The 17,738-nt window shown below is 36.7% G+C and overlaps 1 protein-coding gene across 1 annotated transcript in view; it reads right to left on the bottom strand.

Moving 5' to 3' along the window:
• The window catches only part of kto (mediator complex subunit kohtalo), a 693,083-nt gene extending 676,602 nt beyond the window's left edge, over positions 1–16,481 (bottom strand). Inside the window, exon 1 of the mRNA XM_090412482.1 lies at positions 16,236–16,481. Coding sequence (XP_090268608.1) covers positions 16,236–16,331 — 96 coding nt within the window. The 5' untranslated portion in view covers positions 16,332–16,481. The remainder of the gene's footprint in view (positions 1–16,235) is intronic.
• Between the last annotated feature and the right edge of the window lie 1,257 nt (positions 16,482–17,738).

Genomic DNA, 17,738 nt, shown 5'->3' with positions numbered 1-17,738 from the left:
GCATTCCTGTTCACTTTTCATCTCTCACACTACTACTGTTACCACTGTCAAGCATTTCTGCCTCTTCAATACCACTCTCCTGATTTTTCACTTCATCTCTTACTACTGATCAACTGCATGCATCACACACTGCATTTCCATCTAGCAACAGTTTTCTCCAGTACACTTGCTATATAAACCCATTCAAATGCAATCCATCACATCTGTATAATTCCATTTTTCCCTCAAATACATGTAATACATCCACAAACTGTACTTCGTTCTCCTCACATAGGTCCACTAGTATACCATTCATGATTCTGGCTCTCCATCTCAACCTCATCATTGTCATACTTTGGCAACACAATGACAACCTTTTCCACTGTATAGTTATCTTTCACACTCCTCAATAACCTTCTGATATTTGCCCTTACACTCCTTATATCCACTTAATCATTTCTCCCGACAACACCACTAATTCTCTTCCTCGTTTCCCAGTCATGCCCAAAGCATGAATTATCTTGCTCATTATCCCTCCTGGATGGCAGACCTCATGGATTCTCTCATTAACCAATCCTCTAACAATGCTGCTAATGCCATATACTACAAATGATTCTATTCTATTCTCATAGGATTTGTTAGAAGAACACGAAACCATTCCTCAAAAATAACTTCTACTTTTCAGGTAATGTCAGTTGCTTACCAAATGATTCCAATATTCTGGTTCAGGGAAAAATAGCGGTGGGTCAGAAAATTTAGCGCTCCTGTAAAATTGGGGATTTTTGTCTGTTTTATTTGTTTTTCATTAGAAAATTAGCGTTTTATAGCATATTAGTGTAGATTTTAGTGTATTCAGGGTATTTAGTATTTTATAACATAGTTTTATTAAGATATTTCAACAACAAGAATAAGTTTAAAATGGCACCAAACATGCACGAGAAACGTAATGCTAAAAAGAGCACCGCAGGTGAGAACAAGAAAGCTAGCCCTGTTAACGAGGTTATTGGAGTTGTGGAGCAGGTTAATGAAAATGAATTAACCTCCAAAATAGCAAATTTAAAGCAGATCATTATTCAGAGAAACAATGCAAGAATTACAAAAAGTTAAGAGGTGTTTAAATGAGCATAGGGAGAAAATTAAAACTAAGCAGCAAAATAAGAAACAAGAAAGAAGGGAAACAGGTAAGTCAGGAAGTAATAGAAATCAGATAAGTGACATTGTTAGTAAAAAGAAAAGTTATTTGGTATGGAGACTCAATAATAAAACATGCCATTGATGAGCAAGTTAAAACTTCGAGTTTTCCAGGAGCAAAAATTAAGGATATAAAGGAAACAATCACCAAAGTTCAAGATCGCTACTATCAACATAAGAAGCCTGAATGACAAAGAAATGGAGCTAGCTGAGGAATTGGATAAGTACCAGATCAACATAATAGGTGTGACTGAAACAAAAAAGACAAAAAACTGGTGAAATCTTCCTGAGCAAAAAATGCAAAATCTTACATTGAGGCAATGACAATCAAGAAAAAGAAGGGGCATCCATAGTATTCAACACTAAATACAAGGCTAATCTTCTTGAATGGCAGGAAGTCTCAAGTGGAGTGATGTGGGCAAATATCAGAATGGGGAACTAGACAATAAGACCTATTTGTGCCTATGGTCCCACAGAAGGTTTAAGGTAGAAGTGGAGGAATTTTTTGAGATTTTAGAGAAAGTAACTGACACGATGAAAAAGTGGTCCTTGTTGGGGATCTAAATAGCAGAGTAGGAAATGATTGGCAGATATACAAAAATATTTTGGGAAACTTTGGAGAAAAGAGCAAAGCTAATATTAATGTCAAATACCTGTTGGATTTCTGCTCAGGACCTGGACTGGTTATTACTAACACAATGATCCAACATAAAAATGTGCATAAATTAACATGGAGAGAAGAGGCAAGTGATAAGAAACGTCTCATTGACTATGTTATTGTCGATAGTGATGTTTTCTCCCTGGTGCAGGACACCAGAGTGTACATAGGATTTGAAATTGGAAGTGATCACCATTTGGTCTTGAGCAGGATAAAATTGAATTTCATATTGAAAACAAGAACATGTAAGAAAGTTTAAAAGTAAATAAAGTTGAACAGCTCTCAGATGTGAAATGTAGATTAAAATACACAAATATTATTCAAGAAAAAAGGAAAGATTTTCAAAACAGGAACCAAACCTTGGAGATTCAGTGGCAAGTCCTGAACAAAACACTGATTGATTCAGCCAGAGAAGCATGTGGTGAGGTTGTCTGCAAGGATAGACAAATCAGAATTCCATGGTGGACACAGGAAGTCAAAGAGGCAGTGAAGGAAAAGAAGAAAGCATATCAAAAGTTCCTGGCAAATGAGTCACCTTGTGCTCTTAGAGAATACAGAGACAAATGTAAGAAAGCTAAACACTGTGTAAAACTGGCTAAACAAAAGCCACGGGAGGACTTTGGCAAGAACATAGAAAATAAATATCAAGAAGGGGGCAAGATATTCTGGAGGTTGCTGAAGAAGCTAAGAAATGGAGGAAAGAGTCCTGTAAAAGGAATTAGAGATGATAAAGGTGACATGAAAACAGGAAAAAAAGATATCCTTGAAGTATGGAGTAATTACTTCGAAAAATTGCTAAATGAAACTAGCAGTGATGACAGCACAGTTGTAAAAAACACTGACCAGGCATGCAATCAGGAATACATATTCACACTTCAAGTAGAAAAAGTCATCAAAAGCCTGAAATGTGGAAAGGCAGCAGGAGTAGATGATATTCGCCCAGAAATGCTCAAGTATGGAGGTATAAAAGTCTTACAGTGGCTGCACCGCATAGATCAGAACGCCTAGACAGAGGGACAAATTCCAGATGATTGGAGTGGAGCTCTCATAGTACCCATATATAAAAAGGGAAATAAAACTGAATGTGAGAATTACAGAGGTATTTCATAACTGAGTATTCCAGGTAAGATACATGCAAGTATACTTGAGAAATGGCTGAGAAGGATTTTGGAAGAGAAGTCTGGTGAAAAACAAGCTGGATGCAGGCCAAATAGAGATCACTTTAAGACAGATAGTTGAGAAATCATGGAAATATAACAAAGATCTGTATTTGAGTTTTGTAGATCTGGGAAAGGCATGTGACAAGGTGCCAAGAGAGAAGCCATTCAAAACGCTATAGTTATATGGTGTCAATGGGGCATTATATCAAGCAATACTTAGTCTTTATTTAAATTGTAAGCCAGCAGTTAGAATTGAAGGAAGCACGGGGAAGGTGGTTTAATGTTAAATCTGGTGTCAGACAAGAATGTACGTTATCCCTCTCTGTTATTCATTATCTATATGGATCACACTATGAAGGAAAGTGGTGCTAAACATGATATCAAAATTGGAGATGTTAATCCCAGCTCTTTGCTTTATGCAGATGATGTTATACTTTTAAATAAATCTGCTACAAATCTGCAAGATTTCCTGACTAAATTGAATAACTGTTGTAATAGATATGGTATGAAGGTTAGCATTAAAAAGACGAAGCCAATGAAAATAGGCAGAATTGTTGAAAATGTCAACTGCATTGTGAACAGAGAGCCTGTGGAACAAGTAAAACATTTCAGCTACTTAGGAATGATTTTTAGTGAAGATGGGAAATTAAATATGGAAATAGACAATAGAATCAACAATGTTAGTATGGGAGGAAATCAACTGAATAAATTTATATGGAATAAGAGAGAAATTAGCCAAAACACTAAATTAGCTGTAAACAAGACTGTTCAAAGCAATTTTAATGTTATGGATATGAGAGCTGGGTCAGAAGTAAAACACTTGACCAAAGACTAGAGACCGCAGATATGAGAGTCCGAGAAAGATTGGGGACATGAGCAGATGGCATCAATGGCAATATCATATTGGAAAACAAGGATATTAGTAAAGAACTTCATATTGCAGCATCCAGGAATGTGTTAGCAGAGCTAATCTCAGGTGGTATGGTCACTTAAACAGAATGAGAGGAAAGATAAGCAAAACAAGTGTTCTTTGCCAGGTTGGCAGGAAAAACAGCTAGAGGAAGACCAAGATATATGTGGATCGAAACAGTAAAAAGTGCCTTTGAAGACAGAAATATAAGATCTGATAATAATAGGGTCTTGACAGGTAACAAACTGATTTGAAGGAAGACTGTAAATAGAAAGTTAGTAATGATGTAAATTTTTCATGTAGTACTATCATATCCTGTACACCCCTCAAGGGTATATATACCAGGCATTTGGTGATGATGATGATGAAGGAAGCAATTCAAAAACAGAAAAGTAAACGAAATCGTAATCGCCATAGATATTAACGACTTGACTAGCGATAAATTCAGTATATGAGAAAGGACATGAAAGGGTTGTTGAAAGAGGCGAGAAGGAACAGTGAGAAAGCGAAAATCGTCAGTATTTTACCTCGATATGATAAAAATGAATTAAGAAGAAGGTCTATAATGGCAACAATTAAATGCATAGGATATGTAGAAGGAATGGATGTGAGTTTTTGGATGCGTGGAGTGAGTATGAGAGAAGATTGGATTTGTATAAGAGGATGGCCTACACCTGATGCATTTGGTATCAGGAGTCTAGAAAAACTAATGACTGCTATGAGACTTAACACAGAGTCAGGGAAATCAAATTATAAAGGGAGGAATGGTGAATATGTGAGTGTAAGAGCGAGAATGTTATATAACTGAGTTAATGACAGGAATGCATTTTGTCATGGAAATGTTGACAAGGAGAGAATGATTTCAACTTTGTGTTTGTCTGGCTTGGAGCCATCAAACGTGTGCAAAGATGTCTACATGTATAAGGCACTAGAGAAGAATAGAGATCTGCAAGTTGTCCAACTGTGTCATGCAGACTCTTGCAGGTAGATTATTATATCTGTACCTGAATGCTAGGAGTATGAGAAACAAAGGGTTGGAGTTTGTTGCCTTAGTCAATATGTTGGGATCTCAGATTGTAGGCATTAGTGAGACCTAGCTATCAGAATCAGACATACTAACTGGTATCGAGTGTATAGGGTATACTATTTTTAGGAAGGATAGAAAGGAGAGGAGGTATCAGATGGCTTGAATCCAGTTAAAGTTGAGACCAATGATTGTAGTAGGTAGTACTACTAATAGTATTTCATGTGGCAGTGAGTTTAAAGCCATCTGGTGTGAGGTGGAATCTAACAAGATCAATTACACAGTGGGGTGTTGTTACAGACCTGGTGGATCGGTTGCTAGTGGTAAAGAAATGCATCACCAAATAGAAAAGATGAGCGCAAAAAGAGTAATCATAATGGGAGACTTTACTTATCCAAATATTGATTGGGTAGCAGTAGAATCTCATGAGAAGAATGAAAATTAATTTATTGAGCTGTTGTGGGACAACTTCCTCAAGCAGCATGTGATAGAAGGAACTCAAAGTCAAAGAGTGTTAGATTTGATTATAGTGTCAGAGGGCATTTCAGTTAAAGATGTAACCATTCTGCCTCCGGTTGGTGACAGTGATCATGCGGTATTCACTTGGGAAGTGACTAAGTTTATGAAAGTTCCATTCAGAAAGGGTTACATGCGGAACTACAAAGCAGGCAATTATGACCAACTCAGGAATATACTGAGTTCAGTGGAATGGGATCAGTTGGTGAATGAGATGAATATAGACTGAATGGGAAGCATTTAAACAATACTTAAATGACACGATATCAGACATGTCCCATGAGTTCGAAGAATAAATAGGGTAGGAATCAAATGGATGTATAATCTTATTAAGGAAGAGATTCGTAAAAAAAGGATGATGTGTAAAGAATACTGTGTGCATAAGGATGATTTGCATTATGAAAATTATAAGCAGCAGGCTAGAATAGTCACAACTGATGTACGGAAAGCAAAGTCTGAGTATGAAAAGAAATGGCTCTGCGTGCTAAAGACAACCCACAAGAATTCTATCGATACGCTGCAAGTAAAAGAAGGAATGAATATGAAAGAATAACTTCTCTAAATGCAGATGGCATGAGAGTTACAGATGCAGAAGAGGTTGTTCAACTAATGAGTGCCCATTTTGTTAAAAGCTATCAACTTGGTGTATGTACGCGACATTGAGCTCACTGCTACCTCTTCACTAGATGAAGAAATTCAGGTGCATGAGGACGAGGTATTAGGGCTGTTACAATAACTGAATAAGAATTCAGCAATAGGGACTGATGGGATATCAGCATGCGAGAAAAGAGTGTTCAGCTGAACTGGCTATTCCTTTGAACAGGCTGTTTAATATGAGTCTCAGAACAAGGAAGATTCCACAGGAATGAAAGGAATGTATGGTAATTCTGTTGCATGAGGGTGGTGCAAAATCCAACTTTCGACCAATTAGTACCTCAGGAGTGGTGGTCAAGATTTTGGAAAAATTGGTTAGGACTCGCATTCAGAAATGGGTTGACAGTGAATCTCTACTTTGCAATGAACAACATGGGTTTACTAAGGGAAGGTCATGTTTTAGCAACTTGCTCACATTCTATAACAATGTTACCACTGAACTAGACAAGGGGAATGGATACACCATGATACTTTTGGATTTTGCTATGGCTTTTGACAGAATACAGCATGGCAGACTGCTGTATAAATTGGAGAAAATGGGTTTGGGTTATACAATATTAGCATGGATAAGAGGATGGCTGACTGACAGATATCAAAAAGTGGTATACGGGAGATCTCAGCCTGCAAGGTTTAAGGTAACAAGCGGTGTACCACAAGGATCAGTGCTTGGTCCACTGTTATTCAATCTATACATTAATGATATTGGGAAGGATTTGACAAGTGACATACAGCTATTTGCTGATGATGCAAAGATAGGTAAGGTAATCAAGAATGCTGCTGATATGCAGTACTTGCAGAATGATTTGAATAGGCTGGAACTGTGGACATGGGAAAATGGATGTTAGTTCAATGTCAATAAATGTAATGTCATGCACTTTGGCATGATTAGATATCCAATGTCGTATTATATTGGTGGGATTATGCTTGAAGAAACTGATGAGGCTAGGAATCTTGGAGTGTTAGTAGATAGGAAGTTGAAGTTCAGGGGCCATGTAGCAAAAATTGCAAATACAACTCAAAAGATAATTGCAATGTTAAAATGAACGTTCATATATAAATATAAGGATGTTATTTTGACTCTTTACAAGGCCTTGATAAGATCTCACTTGGACTATTGTGTGCAGGTCTGGTGTCCTGGTTTCCGTTGTGATTCTCATTTATTGTAGACAGTGCAATGGAGAGTGTTAAAAATGACATCAGCATTATAGAATCTTGATTATGAAGACAGATTGAGAATTTGTAGACTGCAGACACTAGCAAACAGGAGAAAGAGGGTGATATGATTGAGACTTACAAACTTCTGAGTTTCATACAGAATTTCAATTAATGGAAGTTTTCAATTTACAGAGGGTAGGGAAAGGACAAGAGGGCATCCTTGGAAGCTGAGAATGAATGTTGCTAAGAAGAGAATGAGGAGTAGATTTTTCTCTCATAGGGTGGTGCGTGATTGGAATGAATTGCCATTAGATGTTGTCATTATATAGAGAAACCTGTGGAGAATTCATGACTAAAATTAACACATGTGAACCACAGTGTTTATAGAACATCTTGAAGAAAAAATTCTTGCTTTTAAACCCATCCAAAACTCTGGCTTCAATATGTCGTGATATATTCGCAGTCTGGAGTCATTTCGAACAAGAGCTACTTCAGTTTTTAGAAAAAATCAACCTTCTTCATCCACGCATCAAATTTACATTAGAAAAAGTATCCACACAGAGCATTCCCTTTCTGGATTTACACATCCAAAGAAAAGATGATTCCATCTCCACCTCTGTCTTTCGCAAGCCAACATTTTCAGGTCGCAACATTCACCATACTTCTGCTCACCATCCCTCTCAAAAATTTGGCATCATTAAATCATTGGTAACCAGAGCACACAGATTTTGCTCCTCCGAGGATTCACTAAAACAAGAATTGGAAATAATCAAAAACACAGCCACTCTAAATGGATACAATCTCATCAAAAAATCATCAGCAACTTCTCTATACATCAACCTAGACAAGTGTATAAGCCCATAAAATTCCCATAGCTTATATCAAAAGCATCTCCGAATGGCTCTTGAAAATTATGAAGAAATACAATCTTACTGCCACCTACAAACCCATCAACCAGATCCACAACCTGTTACCTTCGACCAAAGACAAACTTTCACCTATGCTACTACCTGGTGCATATGAGGTTCCATGCTCCTGTAAACTCTCTTATTATGGACAGACAGGCAGATCAGTTTTTAAAAGCATTTCGGAACATCAAGACTATATCCGCCTCATCAAACCGCAAAAATCAGGCCTCGCTCAATACGGAGTTGAAAACCCAAACCACAAGATCCACTGGGAAAAGACAAAACTCCTACACAGATCTTCATATAAATATGAACGCTTATATAAAGAAAGTGCTGAAACCCTACTTCACAGAACAAATCTAAACTGCAATGATGTTCTTGCCACCCCTAAAGAATGGAAATTGTCATACAAAATTGTGTTAAAATAACTTAACTGTAATTTAACTAATTTCAATTTAATTTAATTAAATTTAATCTAATTTAAGTTCAGGCCGTAATGCACCACTGCACGCAATTTGGATTCCATTGCACGCACTCTACCCTTTGTGTCATTCCTAGTATTGTTCTACTGTACTGATGATGTCCTAAGATACCTAGGACGAAATATTTACGTAATAAAAAACCTACTACTGTGGTTCACGTGTGTTAATTTTAGTCGTTAGATGTTGTGAGCGCAAGCAGGGTGAATAAATCCAAGAATAAGTATGATCGCTGGTGTGTATAGCATGTAGACTCCCTCCATGAGTCCCCGACTCCCTGGAGGTCTCTCCTAATAATAATAATATAAATTAAAATGATTTCATGAATTTAGCTTTTGAGCTGGAGCATGATATAAGAAACAACTAAGCCTACACAAGAGTGAATTTTATATATCTGTGTAAGTCCCAACAGTAACACTAATGAAAGGTAATTTTTTTTTCTACATTCTCCAACTGATTGAAATGCATATATTAATGTATTTACACAACAATTTAATTAACATTTATATCATCCTGACATTATGAGAGTTTATATCACATAATAGGAAATAGAAAGTGACTCTGTTGACAAATTTAAATAATATTTTTAATACTTTTGGCAAGTTTTCGTTTTGACACTAGCCACTCATCTCTTAAAATGATGAGATGTTGTATTGGAGTCATCCAGAGGCAGAACAGTAATTGACACTCATGGAGTAATGAACAGTCTGTCGAATGTAAGTGGACAACAGATGCAGAATGGTGATACCAGAATATGGAATTTTCCAGGTTCCATTGGGAACTAGGAAAAGTTCCCAATGGAACTTTTGAGCCAAGTTCCCGCTGGAATCTGCTTTGATAGACGGCAAGAATTCCTTCATGGTTGATCTGATTTTTTAAATGTTTTCCAATCCTCTTCCCATAAATTGAGGCTTATTTCTTCTGTATGTGTTTTATAGGTGACTATGAATACTTTTTTGTAACTTATTTCTAGCTGTTCATTAATAACAGCTTGCTTTGTCAACTGATCTGGCACTCATTTCCCACTACTCCAGTATGTAACTACACCCAGAAGAAATTAATTTTCCATCCCTCTAAGGCGAGATTCTTTACCAGATTTCTTGTTTGCTCTACTATCACTAGATGGCTGTTTTGATTTTTAATGCCATCTAATCATCTATAGTGATTCTACTCTCACTATAAATTGTGATGGTCTTTCATAAGAGGTGTTGAAGTCTAATTCCTGAAAATAAGACAGTGAATAAACTATGGCCAGTTGTTCTGCTTGAATGGTTGAATAGAGGGGACATGTGTGTGGAACAGCATTCTTGTATAATAGACTATCTGTGATACAGTATGAAAGAAAACCAACATTTCCTTCCATTTCATTTCCAGTCAGTGTATATGTTATATTCCTCACTTTCAAAACTTTACTTCTGCTTTACATGTTTTCTTATGTGGATGAGTTCACTGTAGTGAAGCAGAAGTTTGTAAAGGTTTGGATTGATATTGACATTTCTGTTGTATCTTCGAAGTAACTTCATATATAAGACAGAAATCTTGAAATACAAGCTTGCATTACTGTCAATAAGTATTAAATCAGCAATAACGCAAACTGCCTTGAAAGATATTGTCCTATATCCTCTAATTATTCATATGGCTATAAAGTAATGAACTCTGTTAAGTTTTGTTGATTTTTCTTTGATTTTACTGCATTTTTCCAAGCCAGTGCAGCATACATCATGAACAGTAGAATTACTCCTGTATATTATTATTATTATTATTCAGGCCTTCATGGAGTCAAAAGACTCTTCAATGCTCAATGATCTGATCTCCACTTTATTCTTGCTGACTTACAAGGTTTACTACTTGTAAGCTTTTGTTGACAACATATGAACTTGCTGTTTAAATTAAATTTGTTGTCTATTATTACTAGGCATTTTATCTCACTGGCTACCTCGAGAATTTTCCCGGTTAAGAAGACCATTATAGGTTGTTGTGAATATTCATGCAAAATGTATTCAGACTTGGTACTACTGAATGTAACTTTCCTCTCAGGTGCCCATTCTGTACTTTTAAAAAGTTCCTGATTGGCTGTTCCTTCTAACTGTAAGGTTCAATAATTCCTTAGACCACTGACATTCTTTCCTTGTGTGAAAGAATATCATGAAATTATGAAATGGCACTGCTCCAAGCTCCCACATAAGTTTGTCATAATTGCTACCTTTGCAGTTCCACATAAACCCTTTCTTGACTGAGAATTCTACATAATGACCAACTCATTATTAGATTTAATAGAATGAAATGAGCAACCTCCCAGAACAAGATTGCATGGTCACATTCCCTAATTGAAGGTAGAGTTGCTACTATAGTTATGGATAGATTTTCTGATGCTATTACCAAATCCAACATGATCAAACCCCTGGTCCCACTCCATCACATGCTGTTTCAGGTAATTATCTCTTATTAACTGTCTAAATTCCATTTCCATCTAACCATGTGTCCTTTCTGCACTTCCAATCTATATCCCCATAGCTTAAGTCCCCCGTGATAATTGCTAATCTGCTGATACATGGCATTCATATCTGCCTCTGGATCCTCAGATCTATAGCAGCAACCAACAACATATTTTGTCCTACTAGCCTCTATCTCACAAGAGTGAGATACCCTAAAATCAACAATCTCCATCAGATCTAAAATCCACCTGAACTTCTATTACTATTGGTTGAAGTTTTGAATGCATTTCTTCCAAGCCCAATATCTCTAGTTTTCTTGATTTTGCACTTCCAACCTCTCAATGATTAACACTTTCTCCAAACATCAAAACTCCAAAACCATTCAAATGCAGTCCATCCTCCACTCAGTACTAAGCTCATTGGAACACGTGCAGCTGCTGCTCAACATCCCTCCACAGTACACCTAGAAACAAACAGAACAAGTTTCTTTTCCTCCTTCATCCCTGCAACTGCTGCACTGTGGAATAGTCTCCCACCTGCTGTGTTTTCCCAAGGAATACAATTTACAGTCATTTAAATCAAATGTAAGCAAGTTCCTTCTTTCCCAACCCACTACTCATACACGGTACTATTGTACTAGAGGTTGATCAACTAACCTCTTGTGTATGGGCACAACATTTAAAAAAAAAAAATCATGCATATACAAGTTCTTTCATTCATCAAATTCACTCCATAAATCTATAAACTGTATACTATTCCTCGTGAACAATCTCTTGTCAATGACTTATTAGCAATCATTGCCCTTAATTCTATCCTATTGATATACTGAGGCAGCAGAATTACAATCTTTAATTTCTTGCTCTTAATTTTGCTTCATTCATCAACTCTTCCATATTATTGCATATTTCTCAACTTTCAAATCATATATGCATGCCAAAACAATCAACTGTTTCCTATATACTTTTCCCATTCACTTTAACCTTCATTCTTACTCCTGCTGTATACATGCCAATCATTTTTTTAGTGAATCAAGTTCATGTTTCATCCTGTGAAGGGCTGCATATAAACATACTATTATTCTCCTCAATGTCACCTCATCACCAATGTTACTTTCAGACAACTTGAATACTCACATTCATATTTTGTACATTATCATCCAATTCATCCACTACAACATTTTCAGTATCCTGATTCACATAGTTAATATTAGTTACTTCTTTGTTGAGTTTTGCCACTTGGTTATAATAAAAATTAATGTAGCCAAGAAATTATATTCTTGGTTTAATCCTTTATCCAAGTGTAAGCAAATAAAGTTGGCATGTGAAGTGACTTCAGGACAACTCATATGCAGAGGATAATGACTTCACATCAATTGCCATATTATTCTATAATGCAAAGCAAACCCTTTCGGTCATGTATAATCTTTTATACATTACTGGGTAGTGATCCTTTCCATATACATTATGGGAAGGATCACTACCCAGACTGGTTTCAACCTTTATTGAAGTCTCATCAGTGGGAGCTGGACCAAGAGGTGATACCAAGGTTGAAGTAATGCAGAAGCCATATTTTCCTATACAAGTAGCCAAAAGTGTCACACCTTATTATTAAAATTCTCTAGATTAGAGATAGTTGTTGTTGCAAGTTTTTTCACTTGGTTATACTATAAATAAAAGATACCAAGAAATCATATACTTGGTTTAATCCTTTATCCAAGTGTAAGCAAACAAACTTTGCGCCTTTAGTGTTTTTAGGTCTGGGGCAAAGTGTATATAGAAGCTAATGACTCAACATCACTTGCCTTAGTATATCATAATGCACAGAACATATCCCTGTGGACATGTATAATGCTATCCATTATGGGAAGGGTTACTACCCAGACCGGTTTGGACCATTACTGAGGTCTCATCAGTGGGAGTCACTGATGCATTATGGAATACTAAGGCAAGTGATGTGAAGTCATGAACTTTTATATATGAGTTTCCCCAGCCTGATCTTTATACTCTTCACACAACTGATTATTACCATTCATCTTGTGCTGCCTCTGAAGTGCCTTCTTCTTTTCAAAGAAGAAATACTTTCTTCTTCTTCTCCTACCCCCCCCCCCTCGTTCATCCAGCTTATACCTACCTAATTCAGCCTTTTGACCTTCAAAATAGATTCACACATTGAAGCTGTTATGTATTTCTTCGTCAGTTCCCAAGCAAGATTTATTTCCTTACCACTCAACTCCTCATTTCGTGCTATAGCTTCAAGCTGTCTCCTAAGCTTGCTATAATCACCAGCCTGGTACTTCCACATATCCTTCCCTCACAGAGGTCTTCATATGGTTAGCTACAACCCACGTGATCACTTTATGATAGCTATCACCAACTGGAAGAATTTGCATAACCCCACTCACAATAACATCCAGATTTATGCACATACAGGACAGATGAATATGACATAAGGCACTCTGGATATCTTTCCAGATATGTCTATATGGGATAGGAACAGTTTTGGTGTGGTTTTGTATATTAGGGAAGTGAGCCAATTTGGGAAAGATTTAGTATTTTATCTATTTTTTTCGGAAATTATAACTGCTGGCTAAACTGTGGCGAAAAAGTGCATTCAGCACACTGTGTCCTCGCACTATCCAATGATATGTCAGGAAACTGTGTGCATTTTAAGATAAATAAACAACTGGAACTTGTGTTAAAGGGATAATCTTTAGATCCTCTCCTAAGGCTGCTGTTAAGCAGTTAGAGCTAGTTTTTTGTCATTTCTTAATGCAGACTACAACAAAAAATTTGAGGTTAAGTGCAGATTGTGGGAAAATGAATTTTTTTTTTTTTTTTTTAATATTACAGTACGTGACAAAACATTTGCTTTTATTTTTTATGATAATTTTTAAATACAACATATAATTATCAAATATACAGTTTTCCTGGGAAGTCTCATTTTCTTCCAATGTTATTGGATACATGTTTATTCTTAAGTTTTCCATGCACAAAATTCTACTATTATATCTTCTACACATTATTCTCTACTTCCTATCCTATTCTGCTATTACCAACTTCTTCCAAAGATATAAAAACAAAATAGAATAAAACAAAAAGCCAAGCCAGCTCTATATGCAGATGGATATAGGGTTGGTAAGATGGATAGGAGGGTGGTTGATGGAGAGATATCAGAGAGTCGTTTATTCAGGAGTAAAGTCCAAAAGATGGCCTATGACCAGTGGTGTGCTGCAGGATTCTGTTCTTGGACCACTACTGTTCAATATGTTCATTAATGATATAGGAAAGGATCCAAGAGGAAGTGTTCATTTGTTTGCTGATGCAAAGTTGGGTAGAGCAATAGTGAGTGCACAGGATGTCAAAATTTTGCAGACTGATTTGCATAGTTTGGAGGAGTGGGCTAAGGAGAATGGATGTCAATTTAATGTGGCAAAGTGCAAGGTTATGCATTTTGGGGTGAAAAGATTAGCAGCAGTATATCACATTGGTGGAACCATACTACAGGAGATTGATGAGGCTAGGGATTTGGGACTGTTGCTGGATAGAGAGTTGAAGTTTAGGGGGCACATGGCAAAAGTGGCTAAATCAGTTCATCAAATCACTTGGTTACCAAAGAATACTTTGACGAGCAGAGACAAGCAAGCAAGTTATTGTACCTCTGTACCGAGCCTTAATAAGACCTCATCTTGACTACTGTGCCCAGATTTGGTCACCTAGGTTTCTTCTTGATGGGGGGGAGGTGGAGAGGATCCAGAGATGAGTGACCAAGATGATAGCAGGTCTATGGAATGAACCTTATGAGAACAGCTTGAAGATTTGTTGTTGTTAAAATTGGTTGATAAGTGGAAAAGGGGTGATATGATTGAGACATTCAAATTACTGAAGGGTTTCTATAAGATTAATTCAGATTTTTTTGAGAATAGGACTGGTGGTGGGAGGACTAGAGGCCATACATGGAAGCTGGGCAAGAATGTGGTTAGCAGGGGTGTTAGAGCTAGGTTTTTTACTTGGAGAGTAGTGAATGAGTGAATAAGCTGCAGAGTCTGTTGTGGGTGAATGAGTGGAATAAGCTGCAGAGTCTGTTGTAGGTGAATGAGTTCAAGGTGAGGAATGATAGATACTGTGTGAATGTCGAATAGCTGTTCTTGACATGATGTTAGGGCCTCCCTTGATGAGTCTATCGACTCCATGGAGTTGCCTGTAATAATAATAATATTCCTCTGCACACAGCACTTATAACTACATTCTCTGTCCTCACATTTTTATTCCTTAGCAAAGGCATCAATAAACCAAAAATGGTAAACCATACAAAATCATAATATCATAGCAATATACACAAGACAGTTACAATCCCTAGATATTTTCCTGGTAAAACACAGTGAACAATTGGCAAGAAAACAATCAGAAGAGGGTAATCAATGATGCAAGTATCCTTAAAATCTCAAAGACACCATTATTTTTTAATACTAATGAGACTTGGAGGAGGTGGGGATTTGATCTTTTTAAAATTTATGGGTAAGTGACCTAGTCTTAACTTCAACTTTTGCGTTACTTACAGAAAAGACCCAAAGTTCTCAGAACCAGGTTATGATGAATGATATGCAGCACAGATAAACAATTAATCATGTCTGAAAAGTCAACATAATATGAACTATAATTTAACAATGATTCCATGCACATTAGTTTTGAAGAATTATTCCACTACTATATAATTTCATTTTGATATAGAACTATATTCTTGATGCTGATGTGATTAGTTTTTAGATTTTAACACAGGCTGTTGAAATCGAAAGACTACACGAGTCTAATTATAATCCCACTCAATTTAATGGGTCTTGTGACTACATTGATGTCTTGAATAAAAATAAAATACTGGTGGAGAACGCTGTGAGGCGGTTGAAATTGAGTTGGAAAGGCAAAAACAACCTCACCTCTGAATGCTACCAGCTAACTAATCTTCAGAATGAAAAGTGTTGCACTGTTCAATGTTTCTCAGGTAAATGGGCCACCAGGAATCTTTATTTTGTTTGGGATGTTAAACAAAATAAAATATAAAAAAACCACTGCACATTCTAAACCTTTAGACTTCTAAAACACATACTTCAACGAAACAACTAACTTAGTATACGAAAATGAAAATATAGTGTGCCTAAATATTAACACCAACCTCTTTTTGTTTGGGATCCTGGGGATACACATCAGGTGGTCCGAGACGAGGACGTTTCAAGGGTCGTTTTTCAAACAACCAAGATGTAGCAGCCATATTAAAAAAAACTTAATTCCTGTACAAATCATGTATAATACATTATTGGTATGGTGTTATATACAACACCCAAGCAAGACACGGAGAAAGAAACCAAAATTTAACCTTTACAGATTCACGCCATATCTCCATTTTCGTGATAAATGTGTGGCGTAACCTAGCGAGAAGCGAAAATAACCTAAATGTTGACAACACTGAAAGGTGGAATTATAAACCTGGTTTTTAATCCATTTCCCAAGTAAGCAAACAGAGAAGTAAGTCAAGTTTGCGCATGCAAGTAGTGCAAGTCTGGGTGACCGGCACGTAGTGCAAGACTTAGGCAACTCGTGGTAAAGGTGGAATAAGCTCTGATCACTATTCTTAGTATTTACCCTTAATGCAAAGCACATCTCCTTGAAGAGATGTATGATGATATGCATTAAAGGCAAGGGGCCACTACCCAGACCGGTTTCGACCTTTATTGAGGTCTCATCAGTGGGAGCCAGACTTAGAAAAACCAAGGTTTAAGTAATACAGAGCTAATAAATATTTTACCAAAACAAGTTACCATAAGGTGCTTTGACCTTATTAAATAAAAATCTCAGGATATATATATATATATATATATATATTAAAACAAGAATATAATTTCAATAATTTCTTGAATGTTATAATATACTTTGTAACCCAACAGTAAAACTCTCCACAACTATCTCTGATCTAGAGTTTCTAACCAGAGGGTGATACATACTTTTACTACTTGTATATATAAAATATATCAACTCGGCATCGATTTAACCTTGCCCGATTGAAAAGCGCCAGGGCTACAAAGGAAGTCCGATATGCACTTAAAAACTATTGAATCCAACAGCGTGAGTGAAACCTGCAGACCTTAAACACAGATGACCAGACGCTCTGGAAAATTACCAAAGCTCTATGCAGAGACCTTAACCTCTGCCGCCAATCCATGGCAACACGTGTTCTGATTTACCATGACAAAGAAAAATTTGAAGCTCTTGCTGACAGCCAAGAGAGGCAGTGTAGTCAAAATAACACCCATTAGACTTCATCTTAAAGTACACAGCTGGGTAATTTACACTAAAACACAAACTCCATTCAACTAAAATCACCTGCTAAGATACATCAAATCATCACCAAACTTAAGAACTTTCCTATTCCTAAAGAAAAGGAAAGCATCACACCTAGAGGAGAATTCTAACAAAATCAACAAATGGCAAATGCTTGCCACATGAAGCAGCCATGCACATTATTGTTATTATTAATGTAATATTAAGATATCACTGCTTTCCTTCACGATGGGAAGTAGCAAATGTAATCTTAAGCCCAAACCCAGGAAAATAGCACACCTTCCCAAAACTATCATCCAATCAGTCTGCTTTCCTGCCCGGGAAAAATAGCTGACAGGGT

The sequence above is a fragment of the Typopeltis vanoorti genome, chromosome 22, assembly GCF_054136105.1.
Source record: "Typopeltis vanoorti isolate ZY-2024b chromosome 22, IOZ_Tvanoo_1.0, whole genome shotgun sequence".
NCBI lineage: Eukaryota > Metazoa > Arthropoda > Arachnida > Uropygi > Thelyphonidae > Typopeltis > Typopeltis vanoorti.
Note: the sequence above shows the minus strand (reverse complement) of the source record. Positions and strands in the feature narration are given on the sequence as shown.